Genomic DNA, 22221 nt, shown 5'->3' on the forward strand with positions numbered 1-22221 from the left:
GCATAGCGTGTACTCCAAGTCTGAGCATCTAATTTAAGTGGGTGGAATTTCAAGGATTCACTACCCACTGAACGAACAAAGTCCCCCTATGGTTCGAAATTTTTGAACTGATTGAATTTTTGCTGTCCAGTTTAGATTCTCTGACGAAGGCAAAGAACCTCACAATATTCTCCCACTCAAGTTCTTTTGAAGTTTATCTTTTGGTGAGGTCATATTGTTCTTAGGAAATATTAAATTTAAATTTAGACATACGGCACAGTAACAAGCCTTTCCAGCCTATGAACCCATGTCACCCAAATACAACCAGTTAACCTACAAACCCCTGTAAGTTCTGAAGGGTGGGAGGAAGCTGGAGCATCCAAATGAAACCCACACAGACAGGGGAGAACATACAAACTCCTTACAGACACCGCTGAATTTGAACTCAGGTCGCTGGTGCTGTAATACTGTTGCGCTATCTGTAACACTAACCATGCCTCAACCTACTCTCACAGACTCTCTCTCTCTCTCTCTCTCTCTCTCTCTCTCCCCCACCCCCCCCCCTCTCTCTCAATCCAGATTTAATCTAAATCTCTTTGTATTAGAATTCAAAGACATATATCCACTGTAGGTACGAGTATATAGTACTCCAAATCTAATTTAATGACAGACCTTCAACAATTTCTGTAAAACCCCTTACTTATCAACACCAAATCCTAGTTTCTCAGGAGTTCACCATTTCTGACCATCCCATTACATCAGTGTGGCTGCTGTCATCGTATCCTCCTTTGTGATTCAATGTCAGGTTTTATTTGACAGTGATCTGACAAAGCATCTTAGGAATTTTTACCATCTTTAATAATCCAAAAGATAAAGGGAGAAGCAAGCAATGAATTCCCCGAAGACTGCTGCACCATTACGTGGTTGTGGTTGATCCTCAAGCCCCCTCACCTGATTCTTTTAAATGTCCAAAAATCTATCAGTCTCATCCTTGATATCCAACAGACTCTTGATCTAGGTAATTCCAAAAATTTATGATCCTCTCAGTCAGAGGTTCTCAACCTTTTGCTTTCCACTCACATACCACTTTAAGTATGCCCTACTCCATAGGTGCTCTGTGATTAGTAAGTGATTGCTTAAGGTGGTATGTGGGTGGAAAGAAAAAGTTTGAAAACCACTGTTTTAATTGAATCTAATTGACTCATTATGCACACAGTTTCATAACGCCAAAGAAATGGGCCAATGGCAACTTTTCTCAAGCAAAGATTTCAGTGATAGTTGGGTCAGGAGCAGTGATTCCTAACCTTCCCTTTCCACCCACATCCCACCTTAAGCAATCCCTAACTAATCACAGAGCACCCATAGCATAGGGATTACTTAAAGTGGTACGTGAGTGGAAAGAAAAAGGTTGAGAACCACTGCCTTAGATACAACCTTCTCCTCATCTAAATGACCAACCCCTTATCCAGGGATTGTTCCTAAATTCCACACTCTGTAACCTGATAGTCAACAACTTCTTTCTCTCAGTGATCCTACCAATCTTGCCTGTCTTGATTCAATTGCCCCTGACTCTTCCTCACCTTGAGCGTGAACAGGAAGATATGATTGCAGATGGTTGATCTTGAATACAAGTGTAGAGTGCCATTTGGATTTGATTGCCCATGTGGTGTTCAAACCTTTGGAAGTGCAGGGTATGAATAACTTCATTTTCTGTGCACCGTTGCAGGAAAGGGCAACAGATTGCCCTCTCTTTAGAAAACAAGGAAGGATTTCCATAATCTTGATGATTCTTTGTAATAATTCACTGGTCCTTTGGTGTCCGTGACCAATGCTATTGTACTTAAATTCCAGATTGATTTAATTTGAATTTTAATGGTATGATGGGATTTGATCCAGTATCTTCAAATCAATAGCTGGGCTCTAATATCAACCAGTATTATAACTACAATACTTCTGCACTCATCACATTCTTGATGCTGAAGATATGTGGATGATAGAAAAACTTTGGGAAATCAATCCTCTGGAGGATACTCAACCTGCCGTGGTCACAGATACCTCTCAGGAACTTCATCCATTTAATAACCACATTTTTTTTTTGCCTGCCTTCTTCAAATGGCTGCCAAACGCATGATTATGGGCAGGGCCTCTTGGAGGGGCACATTCTTCTAGCATTGCCCTTTTCCCCCAAGATGACTGAGCCCTCTTTTCTGCACAAGCCCGGAGGAGGGAAGATCAAGCCTTGCATCCCATGACGTGTCTTTTTGTTCCATTTCAGCGCAAAATGGCTCAAAGAACCAAATTCTGATGCAGAAGAGCTTTTCCGGATGGTGGCTGAGGTTTTCATTTATTGGGCCAAATCTCACGTGAGCACAACATTCACTCACCTTTAACAAATATTAGTCAATAAAACTAATCATATTTTATCAATCTCGTTCACTTTCAACCCATGTTCTTGCAGAATTTCAAAAGGGAGGAGCAGAACTTTGTGATTCAGAATGAAATCAACAACATGTCCTTCCTCATCACTGATACGAAGTCCAAGATGTCAAAGGTTCCGGATATGCCTTGATAATTTTTCTAAGTGACTTTGTTTTATGTTGTATAAGAATTTATACTTTTATATTAGTTTGTGTTACATTTACTATAAAGCTACATCACTTGAACTTGCTTTTATGTACAATTTTGTAAATTTAAAACTTAAATTTTTTTGACATACATTTTGACAGTAACAGGCCTTTCCGGCCCAGCAGCCTGTGCCATCTAATTACACCCAATTGACCTACAATCCCCCCATACGATTTGAATGGCGGGAGAAAACCAAAGCACCTGGGATGAAGCCCACACAAACATGGGAAAAACGTACAAACTCCTACAGACAGTGTCGGATTTGAACCTGGGTTGCTGGTTCAAACCGCTACGCTAACCATGTCGCCCTGAATAGCAGAGCTTTAAACAACCTGCACATCTGAAATACTCAGTGAAATCGGACCCTTATTTATAAATGAATGTTACTCTTTTTCTCCAGAATACCCTGAACAACATTAAATTAACCAAATTATTTAATTTCTGTGGCCTCGTGAATGTTGGCCTCAAAAACAATGCAGCCAAACAAATGGCATGTGTGTTATTTCCGAGATTTATAAGCTCAGAGCCCTCAAGTTCTGCAGAGTTCGGCTTTCCACTGCTCTGAATGATGGTACCTATGGTTTTACGTCAGGTTGCTTTGAAATGAAAATCTGTGTAGGATTGTCTTCGAGGTCATATATTCTATCATATCTGTTGCCATTCTAAATGAACATGATTGGTAATTCTCTTGTCGATTAAGCTTAGTCACCACACTGCTTTTAGTGGTCAAGGTTGCTTTACTGCATTTAATTTGCATATAACTTTTACTCTCTCACTCCAATTTTCTGGAGCAGTTACATTACATTTAATGGGAGAAGGTGCTGGAGGTTGTTTCCTCAGCTCTTTAAATAGACTCTGTTTACTGATTAAATTGACTTTGTTTGCTGTATCTGACATGAGTCACAGTTCTTGTCTAATGCCTGCGTGTGATTAAGCGGCCCTGGACCTTCTGATCACTCCGTGGGCCAACCTACTATAGTCTCCATAACCATAACCCCCATGCTCCCTGCTCGAGCTGCTGAGTCCAACCCCTCTGGGATTGGAGGCAGAATCTTCAGTTGCCTTGGTTTAGAATAAAAAGACTGTTGGGTGCTATTGGTAGCCCCAATAATGACGCAGACAGAAGACTGAGGGGAATGATAGGCTTTATTGAGCTAGAGACTGCTGGCCCGGGTCCAGGCTAGGAAAATGAGTGGGAAGGAGAGGGGACTCGACCTTTATGGCCTGGGGTCACATGGGCAGGACTAATGGTGGAGCTAAGGCAGGGAGACACCCAGAGGGCAGGCCAGCCAGTGCATAAAGTCATATCCACCACAAAGACAAAAACACCATTTTATCTGTCAGAGCAGTTCAAATATTCTTTTTCTCTTTCTGCAGGGAAGTGTGTCTGATCAAGAAAGAAAGAAGTCAAAGAGGAAAGGAGACCGGTATTCTCTGCAAACATCCCTCATAGTTGCAGCATTGAAGAGATTACTTCCGATTGGGTTAAACATTTGTGTACCTGGAGACCAGGAACTAATCTCATTGGCCAAAAATAGATTCAGCCTGGTATGCATCCTACAGTTTGGATTTTATTCTGAGTAATGCCTGGTTGTTTTGTCATCAAAAGATGTTTTTTTTTATATATTGGTATGAGGCCCATTAGGATGCCTTAGGAACCATTTGTGCTTGGATGGGCAAGGGGTATGTGAGGTAAATAACTATTCTGATCAGAAATTCACTGTCACAGAGTTGCTGGAATCTGGGTCAGCTAGTGTTTCAAAAGGGAGTTGGATAAATATTTGAGAAAGAATAACACTGGACAACAATTTTTTAATGATTTGCTTCCTGAGAAGAAATTGGGGATTATGATGGATGAATTCAAGATAAACACAGAGATAATTTCAGATTTGCTGTATCATGTAGGAAGATAGAGAATCATTAATTGAATTTAGCATGTTTAATCACATCATGATCCAGGCACATTGTACTAGTTTAACTGGCCACATTTTTTTTTGCCACTGATTTTCGTTTGTATTCAGCAATTGATGCCTATCATGTCAGTGTCCAACAAAAGGCGGCCGGCATTGAGTATTCACCACTTTTCCATGGTCGCAATTTTCCTGGTTAAACCTTTCGCCATGTTAGTCACTGACTGCACTAAGATCAGTAGGGAAGAAGTCCAAGTGCTAATGCAGAAAATTAATTTTTAATGGTACGTTGCATTTCATGATTTTATCTGCTTGAAGTAGACTTAAAATATGACAGGAAATTATGAAAATTGGCTATATTGGTTATGCAGTACAGGTTAGGAAATATTTAAGGTGACTTTTGTGATCAGCAGCCCAAAGACCATAAAATGCACCACAAAGTGTTAAGGAAGGTAAATCTTCATTGTCCAGTATAATTTGTAGAGGTGTGGGAAAAGAGGAAGGGGAAATGGGACCAATAGAATTGCACTGGCAGCATCGAGCATGAACTCAGTTGGCCAAATGGCTGACTTCCGTGCTCTGACAAGTCTGTGATTTTTTTACAGTGTGATTAAAAATGGTGTGCATGCAAGCATGAAAGCATTATAATCTGGGCTTCACTGAAATGGGAGCCATTATAGTTCAGAAAATACAGAGATGGTCTGTAAACCTGGTGGAAGTTAATAAAGAGAGAACAAAGTTTTGGATGACATTATGTTTAGCGAGAGGTAGAGAATGGAAGGCTGGCCAAGAAAATGTTGGCGTGGTCAAGATTAGACAGACACCAAAGAGGATTTAATTGATGTGAATTCCATTCACAAAGACTTTTGAAGCAACGACAGAAATGCATGAAGAACTCAACCAGTCAAGCAGTATCTGTGGAAAGAGTTAAACAAGAAAATCTCCAATGCTGGGATTTCATGCAATACATAAAAGAGCAGAACAAAATTGCAAGTTGAAGTTTATTATCATAGGTGCATATAAAACCTGATGAAACAGCATTTTTCCAGATCATGGTGCAAATATATACACAGACAATACCCAGTAAAGAATAATTGCATATATAAATAAAAATATAATTTAAAATGAATATACAAATATTTTGGCATGACTTACTCGGTTATGGTCTTATGGTTACAGCAGCTATTCTCCACAGGGGGGGGGGAAACCGTATGACCCCACTAGGGGTCACAACACATTTAAGGGGGGGGACCATGAACTGAAATTAAAAATATTTTAATATGTTTTTTATGTAGTTGATGGAGAGTAGAAGAAACCAACTAAACTTGACTGCTTCCCAGGAGGGGAGGGGTGGGGGGCATAAATTGAGCAGAGTCCTAAGTGGTCCATAGCCAAAAAAAAAGGTTGAGAATGGGTGGGTTACAGGGTGCTGTTCATCACACTCACAGCCTGTGGGAAGAAGCTAATTCCCAGCTTGATAGTTCTGATTTTGATGCTCCTGTATCTTCTTCTTGATGGTAATCTGTCAAAGATATTGTGTGCTGGATGGAAAGGGTCCATAATTCTTTAAGCCCTATTTAAGGAAAGCTCCTTGTAAATGTCATCAATAATGTAAAGAGAGATCCCAGCGATCTTCTCAGCCATTTTGATGATCCTCCGTATTTACTTCCGGTCCAATGATGTGCAGCTACCATACCACACAATGATGCAGCCAGACAGGACACGCCCGATTTTAATATAAAAGGCAACAACAAGGACCTCCAGTGCCAACTACTTTAATTCCACACCCCACTGCCACACTAAATTATCTGTCCATGGCCTCGTGGACTGCAAAATCAAGGCTACCTGCAGACTGGAGGAACAACACCTTACATTCCTTCTCGGTAGACTCCAACCAGCAGCTTCAGCATCAATTCCAATTTTAATTAACCCACCCCCACAGCCTCTCTCTCTCTCTCTCTCTCTCTCTCTCTCTCTCTCTCCCTACCCCTCTGTTTCCTTCCATCCTGCTCCCCACCCTCTTCCCTTCCTTCTCCTATCAGAGAATTACCCTCTGCTCTCTGCCTTAACCCATCTCCATACAATCTTTTGTCTGAGACCTTGCTCCTCCCCACAACCCTACTTTGAAAGCTGTTAGCCCTCCACGCTCCCTCCCACCCAGTTCTGTGGAAGGGCCACTGACGTGAAACAATGACTAGTTCCTTGTTGCGGCGCACAAAAGTGCTGAGGCAACTTAGCAGATCGCGCAGCATCCTTATGAAGCTTCTCAGCTTTTTTCTCTTCTACACTCCCACCTATTACTTTTTAACCTGTTGACCTGCACTCTTCCCCTTTCCCTTCTTCCCTCCTCTCTTCATCCCCACTCCACTCACCTTTTTATTCAGATTTTTAGCTATTTCTACCTATGAAGCAGTGAGCAGACACAAAACTCGAGAAGGACTTACAACAGGCTTTGTTCAGTTAAAAGTCTCTGCTACAGTGGTAGCTGTACTGGTAACTCCTGAGAGACTGGCTCGGGAGGGGCCGGCTCAGGATTATATCCCAGGTGGTTGATTGACAGCTGGCTGGGTGGAGTTAGGTCTATTCAGGTCGGCTGATTGACAACCAGCCAGGTGTGGTCTGTCCTCCGGTGATCTTCCTGCAAGTACAGAGATTGCCCCCTGCAGTAGGCTACTGGTGTATCACCACAGAAGGGCTAAGGCCTGCACCATTGCTTGCCTTTTACTTCATATGGATGCTGTGCGATCTGCTGAGTTGCCTCAGCACTTTTGTGCGCCACAACGAGGAACTAGTCATTGTTTCACGCCAATGGCCCTTCCACAGAACTGGATGGGAGGGAGAGTGGAGGGCTAACAGCTTTCAAAGTAGGGCTGTGGGGAGGAGCAAGGTCTCAGACAAAAGATTATATGGAGATGGGTTAAGGCAGATCAGGTGTGAAGGAGCTCTAGTGCAGAGCAAGGTGTTCTCAAGAAACAGGGCGAGAAAGGGACATTAACCAATAACGCGAAATACTAAGACAGCGATTACCTGAAGTTGGAAGGTCTGCATTCATTCAAGAAGGTTGCAAAGTAGCAGCAAGAAAGATGTTCCTCTAGTTTACATCGGGCCTCACTTTCAAATCTTTTAATGTTGCTGTTATACAGTAAAATCCATGTTATCTGGAATTCAAGCAACTGGCAGCCTAGGCAATCAGCAAAAAAATAGTGGAATTATAAATAGTTAAAAAAAATGAAAGTTTAAAATTGGCACCCCTTAGCAGTTAGTTTGCCAGTGATGCAACACACAATCTCAAGCAACTGGCAAATTCACTTATCTGCCATCTATCAATCCCCAGATACCGGGGATTTACTGTATATCATTCCTTGTTAATCAGAATTCCAGTCATAAAAATACTTTATTGGTGCACTGGTGCTTCAATCCTGAAGAATCCTAAGTAACAGTACTTTGAGAGTAATTTCTTGACTTGGGTTGCTAAATCATTCATAGCCCCGTGAGTGAAAAGGCAAATGGCATTTATACACATTCCTATTGACCAACACTTGAAGGAGCCTCTCATATTGACAATTGGAGTTGGGGGTCAGAACCTGTGTATCTCTCAAAGATCAGAAACATCTCCTACAAGTATTTACAAAGCCAGGACCACTTGCTGTCCTGCAGATGATGCTGTTATTGTTTTATTGATGAAGTGCGGAGATTTCCGCCATCTTGTGGGTATGTGGGAGGAAGTTTTTCTGAAACTTAACGATTTTTCCTCCTTGAAACAGAAAGACACGGAGGATGAAGTTAGAGAAATAATCCGCAATAATCTACACCTTCAGGGGAAAGTAGGTTTCTGGCATGACTCGCTGGTGTTGTTAAAGTGCTCCCTTTTGATTTATGCTGCAATGTTCGAGAATGGATCTCAGTGCTTGGTTGTTGCATTTTTATTTGTTGAATTCTCACACTTCTGTCTCTCTCTCTCTCCCTCTCTCCCTGCATGTTTGCCTTCATTTCAAGCCTTTTGTTAAGTGAACGGCAGAGATAACTAATCATTATTTTGAGAAGGGTGCATGACTGACCTTCCAAAGGCTCACTGAGTTAATAGTTCTGGTTGATCTATTGTTTCCACATGCTGCTTACCCATCAGCTGGTATCTTCTTACCTCAACTCCATTTTTCCTCTCTAGTCCAGTCCCTCCCTATCAACATCTTTGATTCCTCACATCCCCTTCATCACTTCAACAACTTCCAATTCCCTGATCTGAATCGCTTCATTGTCACCATGGATGTCCAAACTCTCCACACCTCCATCCCCCGAGTCCGCCTGTAAATTGGAGGAACAAATCTAATAGTCCCTCTGGGCACTTTCCAAGCACAGAAACTTCTCCAGTTTGTTTTAGGTCCTTCCCATCTCTCTCTCTCTCTCTCTCTCTCTCTCTCTCTCTCTCTTTACCTGTCCTTCTGTCCTTTCCTGCAGCTTCCCACCCCATTCCATCTTCGTTTAGAGAGCTTCCCATCACTTCCCAACATTTTACTCCTCTGTCCTCCTACCCATATCCACCTTTTGCCTGTCATCCTATGCTCTATCTCCTGCTCTTTACACCTCCCGCACCCCCCCACCCCCCGGACTGTTTTACTCAGGTGCCTGGCTGCTTTTTCGCTCTTACCTTTTACCTTGATGAAGGGCTCAGGCCCGAAACTTTGGTTTCCATACATGACGGCGTATAAGGTGGTTCTTGAACTTTAAAAATGTCACCCAAAACCAGGGGTTGTCTTATATGCCAAATATAAAATGCAAACCCTTACAGTGAAGTCTCAGTGCTCCCTGCACCAAGTGTAAAATGCCAACCCTTACAGTGAAGTCTCAGTGCTCCCTGTGCCAAGTATAAAATGCAAACCTAAGCAGTGATATCTCAGTGCTTCCTGTGCCAAGTATAAAATGCAAGCCTTTACAGCGATGTCTCAGTGCTCCCTACACCAAGTATAAAATGCAAACCTTAACAGTGAAATCTCAATGTTCCCCATGTCAAGTATAAAATGCAAACCTTAAAGCAGTGCTCCCCTGTAGGGTCCATCCTCCCAGTCCAACTACTGCTGGCTCTGTACAGGCTTTAAACAGCCTGTTAAAGGAGCCGACAGTGGTTTATTTTAAAATATGCTTTAAACCTAAAATAAAATTTAAACCTTTACTGGGTAATTTGCTTTTAAAATATTGTGACAGCATCATTCCACTGGCCAGGTTGGTAAAGGGTTGTTGGGGCAGTAAGACTTGAGATAACCTCATACAGTGAGTACAATTCAAAGCGTACATTTTTGGTGAAAATCAGGGGGTCATCTTATACAGAGCCTTGTACACTGGAATATACGATATGTACCTTGGCCATAAAGAGCGCTACCTAATCTCCAGCACTTTTGTGTATAAAGCACTTTTTTGAAAGACATTTTTAATATAATTACTAACTGTGCAATTTCCTGGATCACATCACCTAATTTCTTTCCATTAACCTTCAGAGGATTGATTCATCACAGCTGTAAGCATTTCTGTGGATGCATCGTCAGGTATCGCTGACACATACATAGAGGCCATTAATCTACTGTAACATCTGCACCAAGGAATCTAAATTATACAATCAAATCACTTCTCTCAAACTGGACAAAGTAATACAAAAGGAATTATGCCATTAATTCCAATATTTTAATTGTTACTATGGATTTTGTAAACATTGCACTGCCACTTTAACCATACTGTTGCTACTTTTGCCATTACTGGAATGTTTTCGATTCTGAGTTTGTGGGCTTCGTAATAAGGTCTGGATGTTTTTCAAATGGTGCTTGCTAAATCACCTGGTTTGTCTAAATCAGCCATTCTTATCGGAGACCCCCCCCCCCCCCCCCGACTCCTCTAGCGGTCACAGCACATTTTAGTTATTTTCCTTTTCACCTCATGTAACATTTTTTTTAATGTAGTTGGAGAAAAGTACGGAAGAAACCAAAACTTTTAAAAATATTTAATTAAAAAAAATTCTCCATACATGTAGTCAGCTTCAAAATTGAAAAGATACAAATATGAAAAGTAAATCCATTATACACTTCATGATGGCTAAATCCCCAAATCCCCATCCACCCTAGAAACTCCAAAAGAAGAAAAAGAAAATAGAAAAGAAAGACAAGAACAGAATAAAAGGAAAGAAAAGAAAGTAGAAAGGATTGCCAAGAAAGTTCCACTCACCACACGGATCTCCAATATATATTCTATTTAATTCTCTGGAGAAAGTTAATGCAAGCATTAGGAAGTCATCTACAAATTTATACCTGAAATTTGTAAATACGGGCACCAAATTTGCAAAAATATATCATATTTATTTCTTAAATTATAAGTGATCTTCTCTAGGGGAGCACAATTATGCATCTCAGTATTCCATCATGCCATACTTAGATATGAATCAGATTTCCAAATAATGGCGATACATTTTCTTGCCACTTGCTAATACTATTACGACAAATTCTGTTTGGTTTTCAGATAATTTCAATTGAGGTCCTGTCCTTATGACATTTCCAAATAAAAATTGTTCTGGATTTGGTGGAAACTTCATTCCTGTAACCTGTTCTAAACAAAATGACTAAATCTATCCAAAAAGCTCTTATCTTGGGACATGACCAAGTCAAATGTAGAAAAGTACCTACCTCCTCATCTCATCTTAAACATTTTCTGATGAATATGACTTCACTCTATTTAATTTCTGCAACATTAGATATAATTGATGTAAGAATAGTATTGAACCAACCTGTACCTTATGCTTATTGGATTTGTCATACTATCCCACCTCTGTGTAGACTTATAAACACCCTGCTTAAGAGTTCCCATTTGAAGTAAAAGAATACATGGTAGAAGTAATTTTTAAAATATTTTGCTTTTGGATCAAACTCTCCATAACACGACACTTCAGTAATAACATTGTTGGACCTAATTTATCCCTTAAATATGCTCTTACTTTAAAATAGCAGAATTGTGTGTTATTATGTTTTAATTGACCAAATGACATCAAATGTCCTCCTCATAACAATTGTCAATATGTCTGATCCCTTTACAAGACCAGATATCTAAAAATTGATTACCCATTGTAAAAAGAATAAGTCTGTACTGAATCAAAGGCATTTTAGGTGACAGGCCCCTCCTTGTTCCACTTTCACCATTTGTCTTGTTCCAAATATTAATCATATATTTTAACAGAGGGGTTTCTCTCTCAGCAGATATTAATTTCACTTCCCATTTATATATAAATTTGTCTGTTATTCTCTCTCCTACTTTCCTCAATTCTATTTTTACCCATCCAGGTTTCTCTCCTCCTTCAAAAAAGAAAGCAAGAAATCACATTTGGGTCACTTGATAATTTTTAAAATTTGGAAGTGTAGTCCTCCTAATTCATATTTACATGTTAATTTTTATATGGAGACCCTACACATCTTTTCTAAAGAAATTTTCTCACATTTATTTAATTCCTGAAAGAACTTCTGAGGTAATGATAAGGGCAATGTTTGAAAAACATATTGTACTCTTGGGAATATATTCATCTTAACACAATTGACTCTACCCACAATGCTATTGGAAAACCTATTCAAATCTTCTTCAACCCTTTTAAGTAAACGTGAGTAATTCAATTCATATGTTATTTAAATTATAATCTATACATAACCCTAAATATATTATTCTGTTTATTGGCCATTTAACATTTAACAATGACATTCGACATTGTGTGTAATTCCCTCCCGTAAGAGGGATAATTTCACTTTTCTCCTAATTTATTTTATAACCCAAAACTTTTTTAAAAAATATTTTATTTTGAGAATTTTCAAACAAGACGCAGTCAAAACGAAGAATAATCAGAAAGTAAAACATCAATATCCATAATATTAACAATATAATACAAATATTGATCTGTACATCGATATTGAAGAAAGTGACAGAAAAGAGTCAACATGTGGTTCAAATATTATTAAGAAAGAAAAATTACAGTAATAATATAAAAATGCAAATTCCAAAGGGAGAAAAAGATAATAAAATGAAAAATAAAATAAAAGGAAGCCCCCCCCCCCCTGAACCCACCAAGAAACAAGAAGAAAAAGTAAGAAAAGAGAAAGAATAAGGAAAAGAAAAGATTGGTTTCACCTAGGATAAACCCCACTCCCATCAAAGGACAAATAACCTGACTTATCTAGGGACCTTGGCACTGCGAGCACCGGAGGGAGGAGACAGGAGGGGGGAATGGTTAAAGATTTACCCCGATGCACCTTAGGTATGAATCCTATATTCTTGAAAATGCATCATACCTGTTTCTGAGGTTATGGGTGATCTTCTCCAGGGGAACTTTTCCATACTCTTCCAATTATAAGTGAAGCTTTTTGTTATGAAAGTTGCTGATTCTGGTCAAAGAAATAAAACAATGAAGAGGGCCCATAAACTTTGAGTAGAGACCTGGAGGGACCATAGCCAAAAAATGGTTGAGAATGGCTGGTCTAAATTAATTAATGCTTTCTTATAATTTCCAATCCTTCACCACCCTTGTTTTTACATTGGCATTACTTAGAAAAACAAAGTTATTAAATATTCTGAAAGCATTCAAAGCTTGGATAATCCATTCAAAGTCCTCCACACTAGCTAAGTCACTACGACTACGTCGACCATTACTGTATAATCCCATCGTGTAAATGTGTACATCAGTTGAAGAAGTGGTTTTCTGATTTTTGATCATATTATATTAGCAAGCTAGTTTTTAAATTTAACTTGCGGAGAAGTGGTTATGTTTTAACAGCAGTGGTGTGTAGCATTCATGAGGGTACTAATCTGTTTGCTTGTTGAAGCAAGGTTATGTCTGAGTTTTGGGAAATGAAAGTGCGTGGTTCAGTGGATGCTGTTTGGTCATAACTGAAACATTTTCTTTCCAATAGCTGGAAGATCCCGCCATCAGGTGGCAAATGGCCCTTTACAAAGACCTACCCAACCGGAATGAAGATACATCCGACCCGGAGAAAACAGTGGTGCGTGTGCTGGATATTGCCAACGTGGTCTTCCACTTGGAACAGGTCTGTCCATCACTTGGGATAAATTAAGAATAGATGTCTCTGGAGCTCACCGTAGTGTGTGATATTGAGCTCTATGAGGGAGTGCCAATTATTGCGTTGCGGCAGAGAGGTGGATATGCAGAAGATGACAGAAGATATCCAGATGCTGGAATCTTGAACCTAAAGCAAACCATCTGCTGGAGGAACTCAGCAGGTCGGGCACAATGGGGATGTGCTGACATTTCTGACTGAGGCTCCATCTCAACTGTTGAGGTGGTTGGGTGGGGAGGGTGGGACAGGAGCAGGCGGTTGATTGGTGGCACCAGAAGAAAGGAGGTGGATTACCTTACACCAGGAAATTAAATCTTCATGCCAAAGGCTGTCAACAACCAAAGCTGGATATGAGGTGCTGTTCTTATAGTTTGCACGTGACCTCATCATGGCAGTGAAAAAAAACCAAGGATAGGCAGGTCAGTTTGGGAATAGGAAAGGAAGATGAAGTGTCGTGCAACCAGGACCTCAGCATGGTAGTACAGAAAATCATTGAGTTTATGCTGTAGAGAATGCCATAGTTTGAGGGCACTACTCCCCAATCGAGGAGGGCTGCTTTATCAGGGAGGACTGTTCAGGTTCTTGGATGGAGGTGAGGGAGAAGTTGAAGGGACAATGGTTGTGTCTCCTGCAGGGGAAAGTACCAGAGGATGGAGAGGCATGGGTGGAGAAGGGTGATGGTCCAAAGAGAATGGTCCCCATGGAAATTGGAAGATGCGGGAAAAGCAGAAAGTGTGACGGGACTTGAGAAACCATTAGAGCTGGCAGAGATGATCAAGGATGAAGGCTGGTAGGGTGAAAGGTGAGGGCCTGAGTGTAGCAGTTAGGGAAATACTATTAAAGGACTAGTGGCCTGGGGTCAAATTTGGCTCTGTCTGCCAGGAGTTTCTATATTCTCTTTGTGATCTGCACAGGTTTCCTTCAGATAGTGAGGTTTCCTTCCACACTCCAAAAATGTAAGGGGCTTGTAGATTAATTGTTCTATTTGGGTGTCACCGACTCGTGGGTCAGAAGGGCCTGTTATTGGGCTGTAAATCAAAAATGTAAATTTAACCTGTCAAAAGTGTGGTTTTTGGATCCATTTTATAATTTAAAATGTTGTACCAGATGAATGTTTCTTTCACTATTCCAACCGAAGAATATCTATTTAAACAAATAACAATATCTCCTCACTGACAATCAACACAGACACACCTTAAGTTTACATGTTTAGCCCACTACTCCTCTCTCTCTCTCTCTCTCTCTCTCTCCCCCCCTCTCCCCCTCTTTCTATCACTCTTTTATATACACACCCATGACTGTGTGGTTCAGCACAATTGAAATGCCATCTACAAATTTGCTGATGACATCATGATCGTGTAGAGAATCACAGTCGGTAATGAGGAAACGTACAGGAGTGAGATAAATCAACTAGTTGAATTGTGTCACACAACAACCTTGCACTCAATGTTAGTAAAACAAAGGAATTGATTATAGATTTCAGGAAGGGGAAACCAGGAGAATTCAAGCCAATCCTCATTGAGGAGTCAACAGTGGAGATGGTAAAGAATTTCAAATTCCTGGGTGTCTACATCTCTGAGGATCTATCCTGGGGCCATCATGTTGATGCAATTATGCAGAAGGCTTGTCAGCGGCTATACAGGTAGTCCTCAACTTATGATGGGGTTACGTTCCGGGTCTCCTGTCGTAAATTTAAAAATTCATGTCGAGAAAGGCCAGTGGGATCATTGTGGGGACTGATGCAGCACTGTCGAGAGACAATGAACATAGCCAAAATTTGAAGTACAGTACAGATTCGAACAGTCATAATTTTGAAAATCACAAGTCAGACCATTGTAAGTCAGGGACTATCTGTATTTCATTGGAGTTTGAGGAGATTTGGTATGTCACCAAAGACTTGCAAATTTTTACAAATATATCTTGGACAGCATCTTGACTGTATCACTATCTGGTATGGAAGTGCCAATGTACAGGTCAGGAAAAGGCTACAGAGGATTATAAACTCAGTGGTGTCTCAAGAAAGAGGCCTCAATCTTCAAGGACCCTAACCATCCAGACCATGCCCTTTTCCTACTGCTACCATCAGGAAGGAGATATAGGAGCCTGAAGCTGCATCCCCAATGTAACAAAAACAGCTTCTTCCCTTCTGCCATCAGATTTCTGAACAAACAATGAACCCTTAGACAAATCCACTTCTTATTCTTTTTGCACTAATTATTAATACTTAAATATTTTAATTTACAATGTACCAGGGGTGTGGGTTAATTGGGTATAAATTGGGCGGCACAGACTCATGGGCCGTGCTGGCCTGTTACCATGCTGGATGTCTAAAATAATAAAAACAACTTTACACATGCAAGACACAATACTGCTGCTACAAAACAGCAAATTTCACATTCATGATAATAAACCTGATTCTAATGCAATGTTTGGCAATGTTGCCCAGTGATTTCATGTACGGTAAGACTCAACGCCTTCATACATGATTCACTTCATAATCAAACTCTGTACAATCACATTCCAGCAGGAACAACAAAGTTCCGAGTTGAATCTGACTGGGTGGCACGGTCAGCGCAGCGGTAATACAGCGGCCAGCGACCTGGGTTTGAATCAACCGCTGTCTCTAAGGAGCTTGTATGTTCTCCCCATGTCTGCATGGGTTTCCTCCTGGTGCTGTGGTTTCTTCCCACCCTCGAAAAACGTATGGGGTTTGTGGTCAACTGGTGTATTTGGATGGCAGGGCTCGTTGGATGAAAGGGCCTATAGTGGTGCTGTGTGTCTGAATAAAAAAGAATATCATTCCATTTAAGGCTAGCCACACAGTTCTGGATGTAAGATTGAACTTTTTGCCTTCCTATTTCATGCTTCAGGTTGAGCACCCACAGAGATCGAAAAAAGCCGTGTGGCACAAGCTGCTGTCGAAACAACGTAAACGAGCAGTCGTGGCCTGCTTCAGGATGGCACCACTTTATAATTTACCTCGGTAGGAAATTATTTGTTTTCCTCTCAACCCAGTGAAAGAACTTGTATTGAATTGTTGCATGTCCTCCTTCTGGATCAGGTTGGTGTTCCCACAGCAGCAGGAACTATTCACTACCTTATAAATAGATAGAATACACCGCAGGTAGCAAAAGGCTGCAAATTTTGATTTGATGGACACAACATGACGTACAATTTTAACTGACTAAATTTAGTAAGGCACTTCATGCATGTAAGCTACATTTAGCAATATGAACAGGAATTTGCATTGAGTTGGGTGGTAAGAAGAATTCCAGAGTCACAGAGGAGGCTGGTGGCTCTGTGCTGAGTTCCAGGTATTGAGAATAAGTGAATACCCTGCCATAATTCATCAAAGAGATGGGCCTTGAGGACAATATCGGTGGGGTAAATGTTCAACAGCATATTACTCTTAAGAGAGAGAATGTGTTGGAGCAGTTAAAAGGCATTAGGATGAATAAGCCCCCAGGGGCTGATGGAATATTCCCCAGGCTGCTCCATGAGGTGAGGGAGGAGATTACTGAGCCTCTGGCTAGGATCTTTGAGTCCTCATTATCCACGGGAATGGTACCAAAGGATTGGAGCATGGTAAATATTGTTCCCTTGTTCAAAAAAAGGTAGTAAGGAAAGTTCAGCTAATTATAGACCAGTAAGCCTTATATTTGTGGAGGGTGAACATTTGGAAAGGAATCTTAGAGATAGGATCTATGGGCATTTAGAGAATCATGGTCTGATCAGGGACAGTCAGCATGGCTTGGTGAAGGACAGATCATGCCTCACAAGTCTGATAGAGTTCTTTGAGGAGGTGACCAAACATATTGATGAGGGTAGTGCAGTGAATGTGGTCTACATGGATTTTAGTAAGGCATTTGACAAGGTTCCACATGGTAAGCTTATTCAGAAAGTCAGAAGGCATGGGATTCAAGGAAGCTTGTTCATGTGGATTTAGAATAGGCTTAACTGTAGAAAGCAGAGGGTTGTGGTGAGGGAGTACATTTGGATTGGAGGGTTGTGTCTAGTGGAGTCCCTCAAGGATTGTTCTGGGACTTTTGCTTTTTGTGATTTTTTTTGTTAACAACTTGGATGAGGGGGTAGAAGGGTGGGTTGGCAAGTTTGCAGATTACACAATGGTTGGTGGTGTGGTGGATAGTGTAGAGGATTGTAGAAGATTAGAGAGGGACATTGATGGGATGCAAAGCTGAAAAGTGGCAGATGGAGTGTGAGGTCGTACACTTTGGAAGGACATACTCCACTGCAGAGTATAAAGTTAATGGTAGGATTCTTGGTAGTGTGGAAGAGCAGAGGGATCTGGGGGTCCATGTCTACAGATCCCTGAAAGTTGCCTCACAGGGAGACAGGGTAGTTAAGAAAGCTTATGGGGTGTTAGCTTTCATAAATCAAGGGACTGAGTTTAAGAGCCACAAGGTAATGATGCAGCTCTACAAAACCCTGGTTAGACCACACTTGGAGTATTGTGTCCAATTCTGGTTGCTTCATTATAGGAAAGATGTGGAAGCATTGGAAAGAGTGCAGAGAAGATTTACTAGGATGCTACCTGGTTTAGAGAGTATGCATTATGAGCAGAGTTTAAGGGAGCTTGGGCTTTACTCTTTGGAGAGAAGGAGGATGAGAGGAGACATGATAGAGGTATACAAGATATTAAGAGGAATAGATAGAGTGGACAGGTAGCACCTCCTTCCCAGGACACCACTGCTCAGTACAAGACAGCCTGGCTTAAAGGAATGGGTGGGAAGTTCAAGGGAGATATGAGAGGAAGGTTTTTTTTTACCCAGAGAGTGGTTGGTGCATGGAACGCACTACCTGGGTCAGTGGTGGAGGAAGGTATATTGGTGAATTTCAAGAGATGATTAGACAAGCATATGGAAGAATTTAAAGTGGAGGGTTATGTGGGAGGCAGAGTCTAAAAATCAGCATAATATTGTGGGCGAAAGGGCCTGTACTGTGCTGTACTGTTCGATGTTCTATGAGAGAAGAGAGAAACAGAGCAATCTATAAGAAAGTGTCATGAGTGTTTCATGAGACACAGTCTTGGGTAGGGGTGGTTGGAGCTGGCAGTGCTTGTATTAGCCCAGACCTTAGAGGAACTAATAAATGAAGATGAAAAGTTGTGAATTCAGTCACGACAAGCTCAAGAACATTGCCAGGGATACAGGGGATATTTCATATGACCAGAGTTATTAATTGAGTTTATAAACAGTGGTGTCAGGAAAGTCAAACTGGAATTGGAGTAGGATTTAGACAGTGTCGTGGATTATCTTTGGAGGGTGTAGATGGGTACAGTAGCGTTGTGGCTAAGCAGCCAGAGTTCTGGATCATGAGCCCAGAAACACTGGTTTAAAACTAGGAATTTTAAATTCAAATAACTAAATGTATCAGTCATCCAAAAATAAAAGCAAGTGAAACTTTTGGTTTGTTGTGGAAACCCACTTGATTCATGAATGTCCTTGTGGGAAAGAAATTTGCCATTTGACCTGGTTTGGCCTACATATGATTGACTTGGACCTGCTTCCTCAGTTCAGCGAATAAGTACTGCCATGGCCAATGTCGTCCACATTCCTTGAACCTTTAAAAATAAAGTTGTTCTTCATGGAAAAGGAAGTTTTCTGCTTATACTAAGTCACTAAGTCATAGGGCACCATGACTCCATCAGGAGCACTTAGTAGCAGCTCTGGCTTTTTTGGATGCAGAGTGAATCACTTTTTCCTTGTGGAGCAGACTTTGGGAGTACATTATTTTTCCAGTATTTACTCCTTGCTAACTCTTCCAGCACTGGTTTATGTAGACAAAGCGTGCACAGGAGTGAAACAAATACGGGCCTTGAAATCATCATCCAGAATCTCACTCGCAAATGTCAAGGGCAGGTCTGTAGCTCCCCTCGCACTTCTCAGCAAATTGAACAATGCATTCTCACATGTCTCCATGGATCTGATGGAGATACTCAAACCTCAAGGGTGATAGTGGTTCAAAAAGGCAGCTCTTCATAACCTTCTCAAAGCCAATTAGGGATATGCAATTAAATACTTGCTGAGCCTGAAAATCCCACATCCCTTGAATGAAAAAAAAAATTGATGGAGGACTCCAAACATATGCACTGTTATCTAACAAAAGGTCTGGAAACTTCGCTCAGGATCTTCCGTGTCCTTTGGGGTGCCACTTCCACAAACGCAGGATCCCATGTGTCATAATCTTTTGTATCAGCGCACTGAAAGGGACCTGATCGAAAACTTTACGCAAGAACATATATCAAACATCTACTGCCCTGTCCTCATCAATCATCTTCGCCTTCTCAGAAACCTCTATCAACTTTCCAGTTCATGAATATCCCTAAGAAGTCTCTGTTTTTCCAGAAGCAAGCAGTTCCTTTCTAAAGAACCATCTCCCTTCATTTTCATATCATTGATGTGAGTCTCACTTGTTGTTTAAGAAACATAGACAGGCACTTTCATTGGAAAAACAATGAAGATTATACAGCCAGTGTGGGAAAATAGAATTAGTGTGCTGGGCAAAACAGTGAGCACGGACCCTAACCCTAATGCTACTGTATAACATTATGACTCAAAAGAAATATGTGTACCTCAGGCCGTGAGGCTGGCAATAGAGATATATAGGTAACTTCTAACATAGAACATGGAGATCTACAGCACAGTACAGGCCCTTCTGCTCACAGCATTGAGTCGATCTAATAACCTATTATAACAACTGCCTCGAATTTCCCTACAGCTCAACTCTTCATTTCTGTCACTTCCATGTACCTAATAGTCTCTTAAAAGATTTTATTGAACCTGCCTCCATCACGGGGTGGTACAGTTGGTGCAGTGGTTAGTGCAACACCTTTACAGTACCAGCAATCGGGGCGAGGGTTCGAACCCCACTCATTCTGTAATGAGTTTGTACGTTCTCCCCGTGTCTGCATGGATTTTCCCTGGGAGCTCTGGTTTCCTCCCACCATTCAGGCTGTAGGTTAATTGGGTGTAAATTGGGCAGCACGGACTCGTGGACCGAAATGGCCTGTAACCGTGCTGTAGGTCTAAAAAAATTCACTGTAGCTGGCAGTACATTCCATGCACCCAGCACTCTCTGTGTGAAAAACCTATCTCTTACATCCTCCCAGTAATTAGTCCCAAGCACCTTCAAACTATGCACCATGTGTTAGCCATTTCATCCCTGGGAGAAAGCAGTTACCTTTGCTCAAGTTGAGAGTTCCTGTCCCTTTCCAAATACAGTGGAGCATTTCATCCTGGGAAACTGATGAGAAATGCCACAGCATGGAATACTTTCCTCACAAACTCCTTTTTAAACTCTTTCAACCTTAAATCTATGTGCTCTTGTTTTTTTAAAATCCACCTGATCAAGGCCTCTCATCATTTTTGTACCCCTCTATCAGGTCACTCCCATTCTCTATCACTCCATGGAGGAAAGACCAAGTTCACCCAACCTATCCTCATAAAGCATGCTCTCCAATCCAGGCAGCATTCTTGTCAATCTCCTCTGCACTCTACAATTTATGAGAAGATTTTGCATATAGGTCCTCCATCAGCCAGCTCCCCACCATGACTACCAGCCCCCCCACATCTCCATCGGGCAACCAGTTTACCTATCTCGGCTGCACCATTTCATCAGATGCAAGGATCAACAATGAGATAGACAACAGACTCGCCAAGGCAAATATCGCCTTTGGAAGACTACACAAAAGAGTCTGGAAAAACAACCAACTGAAAAACCTCACAGGCAGACACGATTGCAGCGGTTGCAAGGGAAAATTGGTTGGTTGGGGTTGGGTGTTGGGTTTTTCCTCCTTTGCCTTTTATCAGTGAGGTGGGCTCTGCGGTCTTCTTCAAAGGAGGTTGCTGCCCGCCAAACTGTGAGGCGCCAAGATGCACGGTTTGAGGCGTTATCAGCCCACTGGCGGTGGTCAATGTGGCAGGCACCAAGAGATTTCTTTAGGCAGTCCTTGTACCTCTTCTTTGGTGCACCTCTGTCTCGGTGGCCAGTGGAGAGCTCGCCATATAACACGATCTTGGGAAGGCGATGGTCCTCCATTCTGGAGACGTGACCTACCCAGCGCAGTTGCATCTTCAGCAGCGTGGATTTGATGCTGTCGACCTCTGCTATCTCGAGTACTTCGATGTTAGGGATGATGTCTCTCCAATGAATGTTGAGGATGGAGCGGAGACAACGCTGGTGAAAGCGTTCTAGAAGCCGTAGGTGATGCCGGAAGAGGACCCATGATTCGGAGCCGAACAAGAGTGTGGGTATGACAACTGCTCTGTACACGCTAATCTTTGTGAGGGAAAGCAGCGGCGGCCCCGGCCCCGGTCCGGGCATTCTCCAGCACTCCATGGAGAAAAGAGGGTAGGCGGGTAGGCAGGCAGAGGGTAGTCGGCGGTGGCTCCGATCCGGGCAAAAGCGAAGGGGAGGTGGCGGCCCCGGCCTCGGTCGAGTGAGGCAAGTGGATGCCCCGGTCCGGGCAGAAGCGAGTGGGAGGCGGTGGCCCCTGCTTTGGCAGAGCGAAGCAGTCGGAGGCCCCAGTCCAGGCAGAAAGAAGGAGGTGGCGGCCCCGGTCCGGGCACAGGGAAAGCAGTGGTGGCCCCGGCCCCGGT

At 41.8% G+C, this 22221-nt stretch overlaps 1 protein-coding gene across 1 annotated transcript in view; it reads left to right on the forward strand.

The window, feature by feature from the left end:
- Nucleotides 1–22221, forward strand: part of ryr2a (ryanodine receptor 2a (cardiac)) — a 612110-nt gene that overhangs the window by 447418 nt on the left and 142471 nt on the right. Inside the window, exons 69-74 of the mRNA XM_069936123.1 lie at nt 2255–2342; nt 2438–2530; nt 3982–4152; nt 8279–8338; nt 13439–13573; nt 16474–16586. Of these exons, the coding sequence (XP_069792224.1) occupies nt 2255–2342; nt 2438–2530; nt 3982–4152; nt 8279–8338; nt 13439–13573; nt 16474–16586 (660 nt within the window). The remainder of the gene's footprint in view (nt 1–2254; nt 2343–2437; nt 2531–3981; nt 4153–8278; nt 8339–13438; nt 13574–16473; nt 16587–22221) is intronic.

Source organism: Narcine bancroftii, chromosome 4 (genome assembly GCF_036971445.1).
Source record: "Narcine bancroftii isolate sNarBan1 chromosome 4, sNarBan1.hap1, whole genome shotgun sequence".
NCBI classification, from domain to species: domain Eukaryota; kingdom Metazoa; phylum Chordata; class Chondrichthyes; order Torpediniformes; family Narcinidae; genus Narcine; species Narcine bancroftii.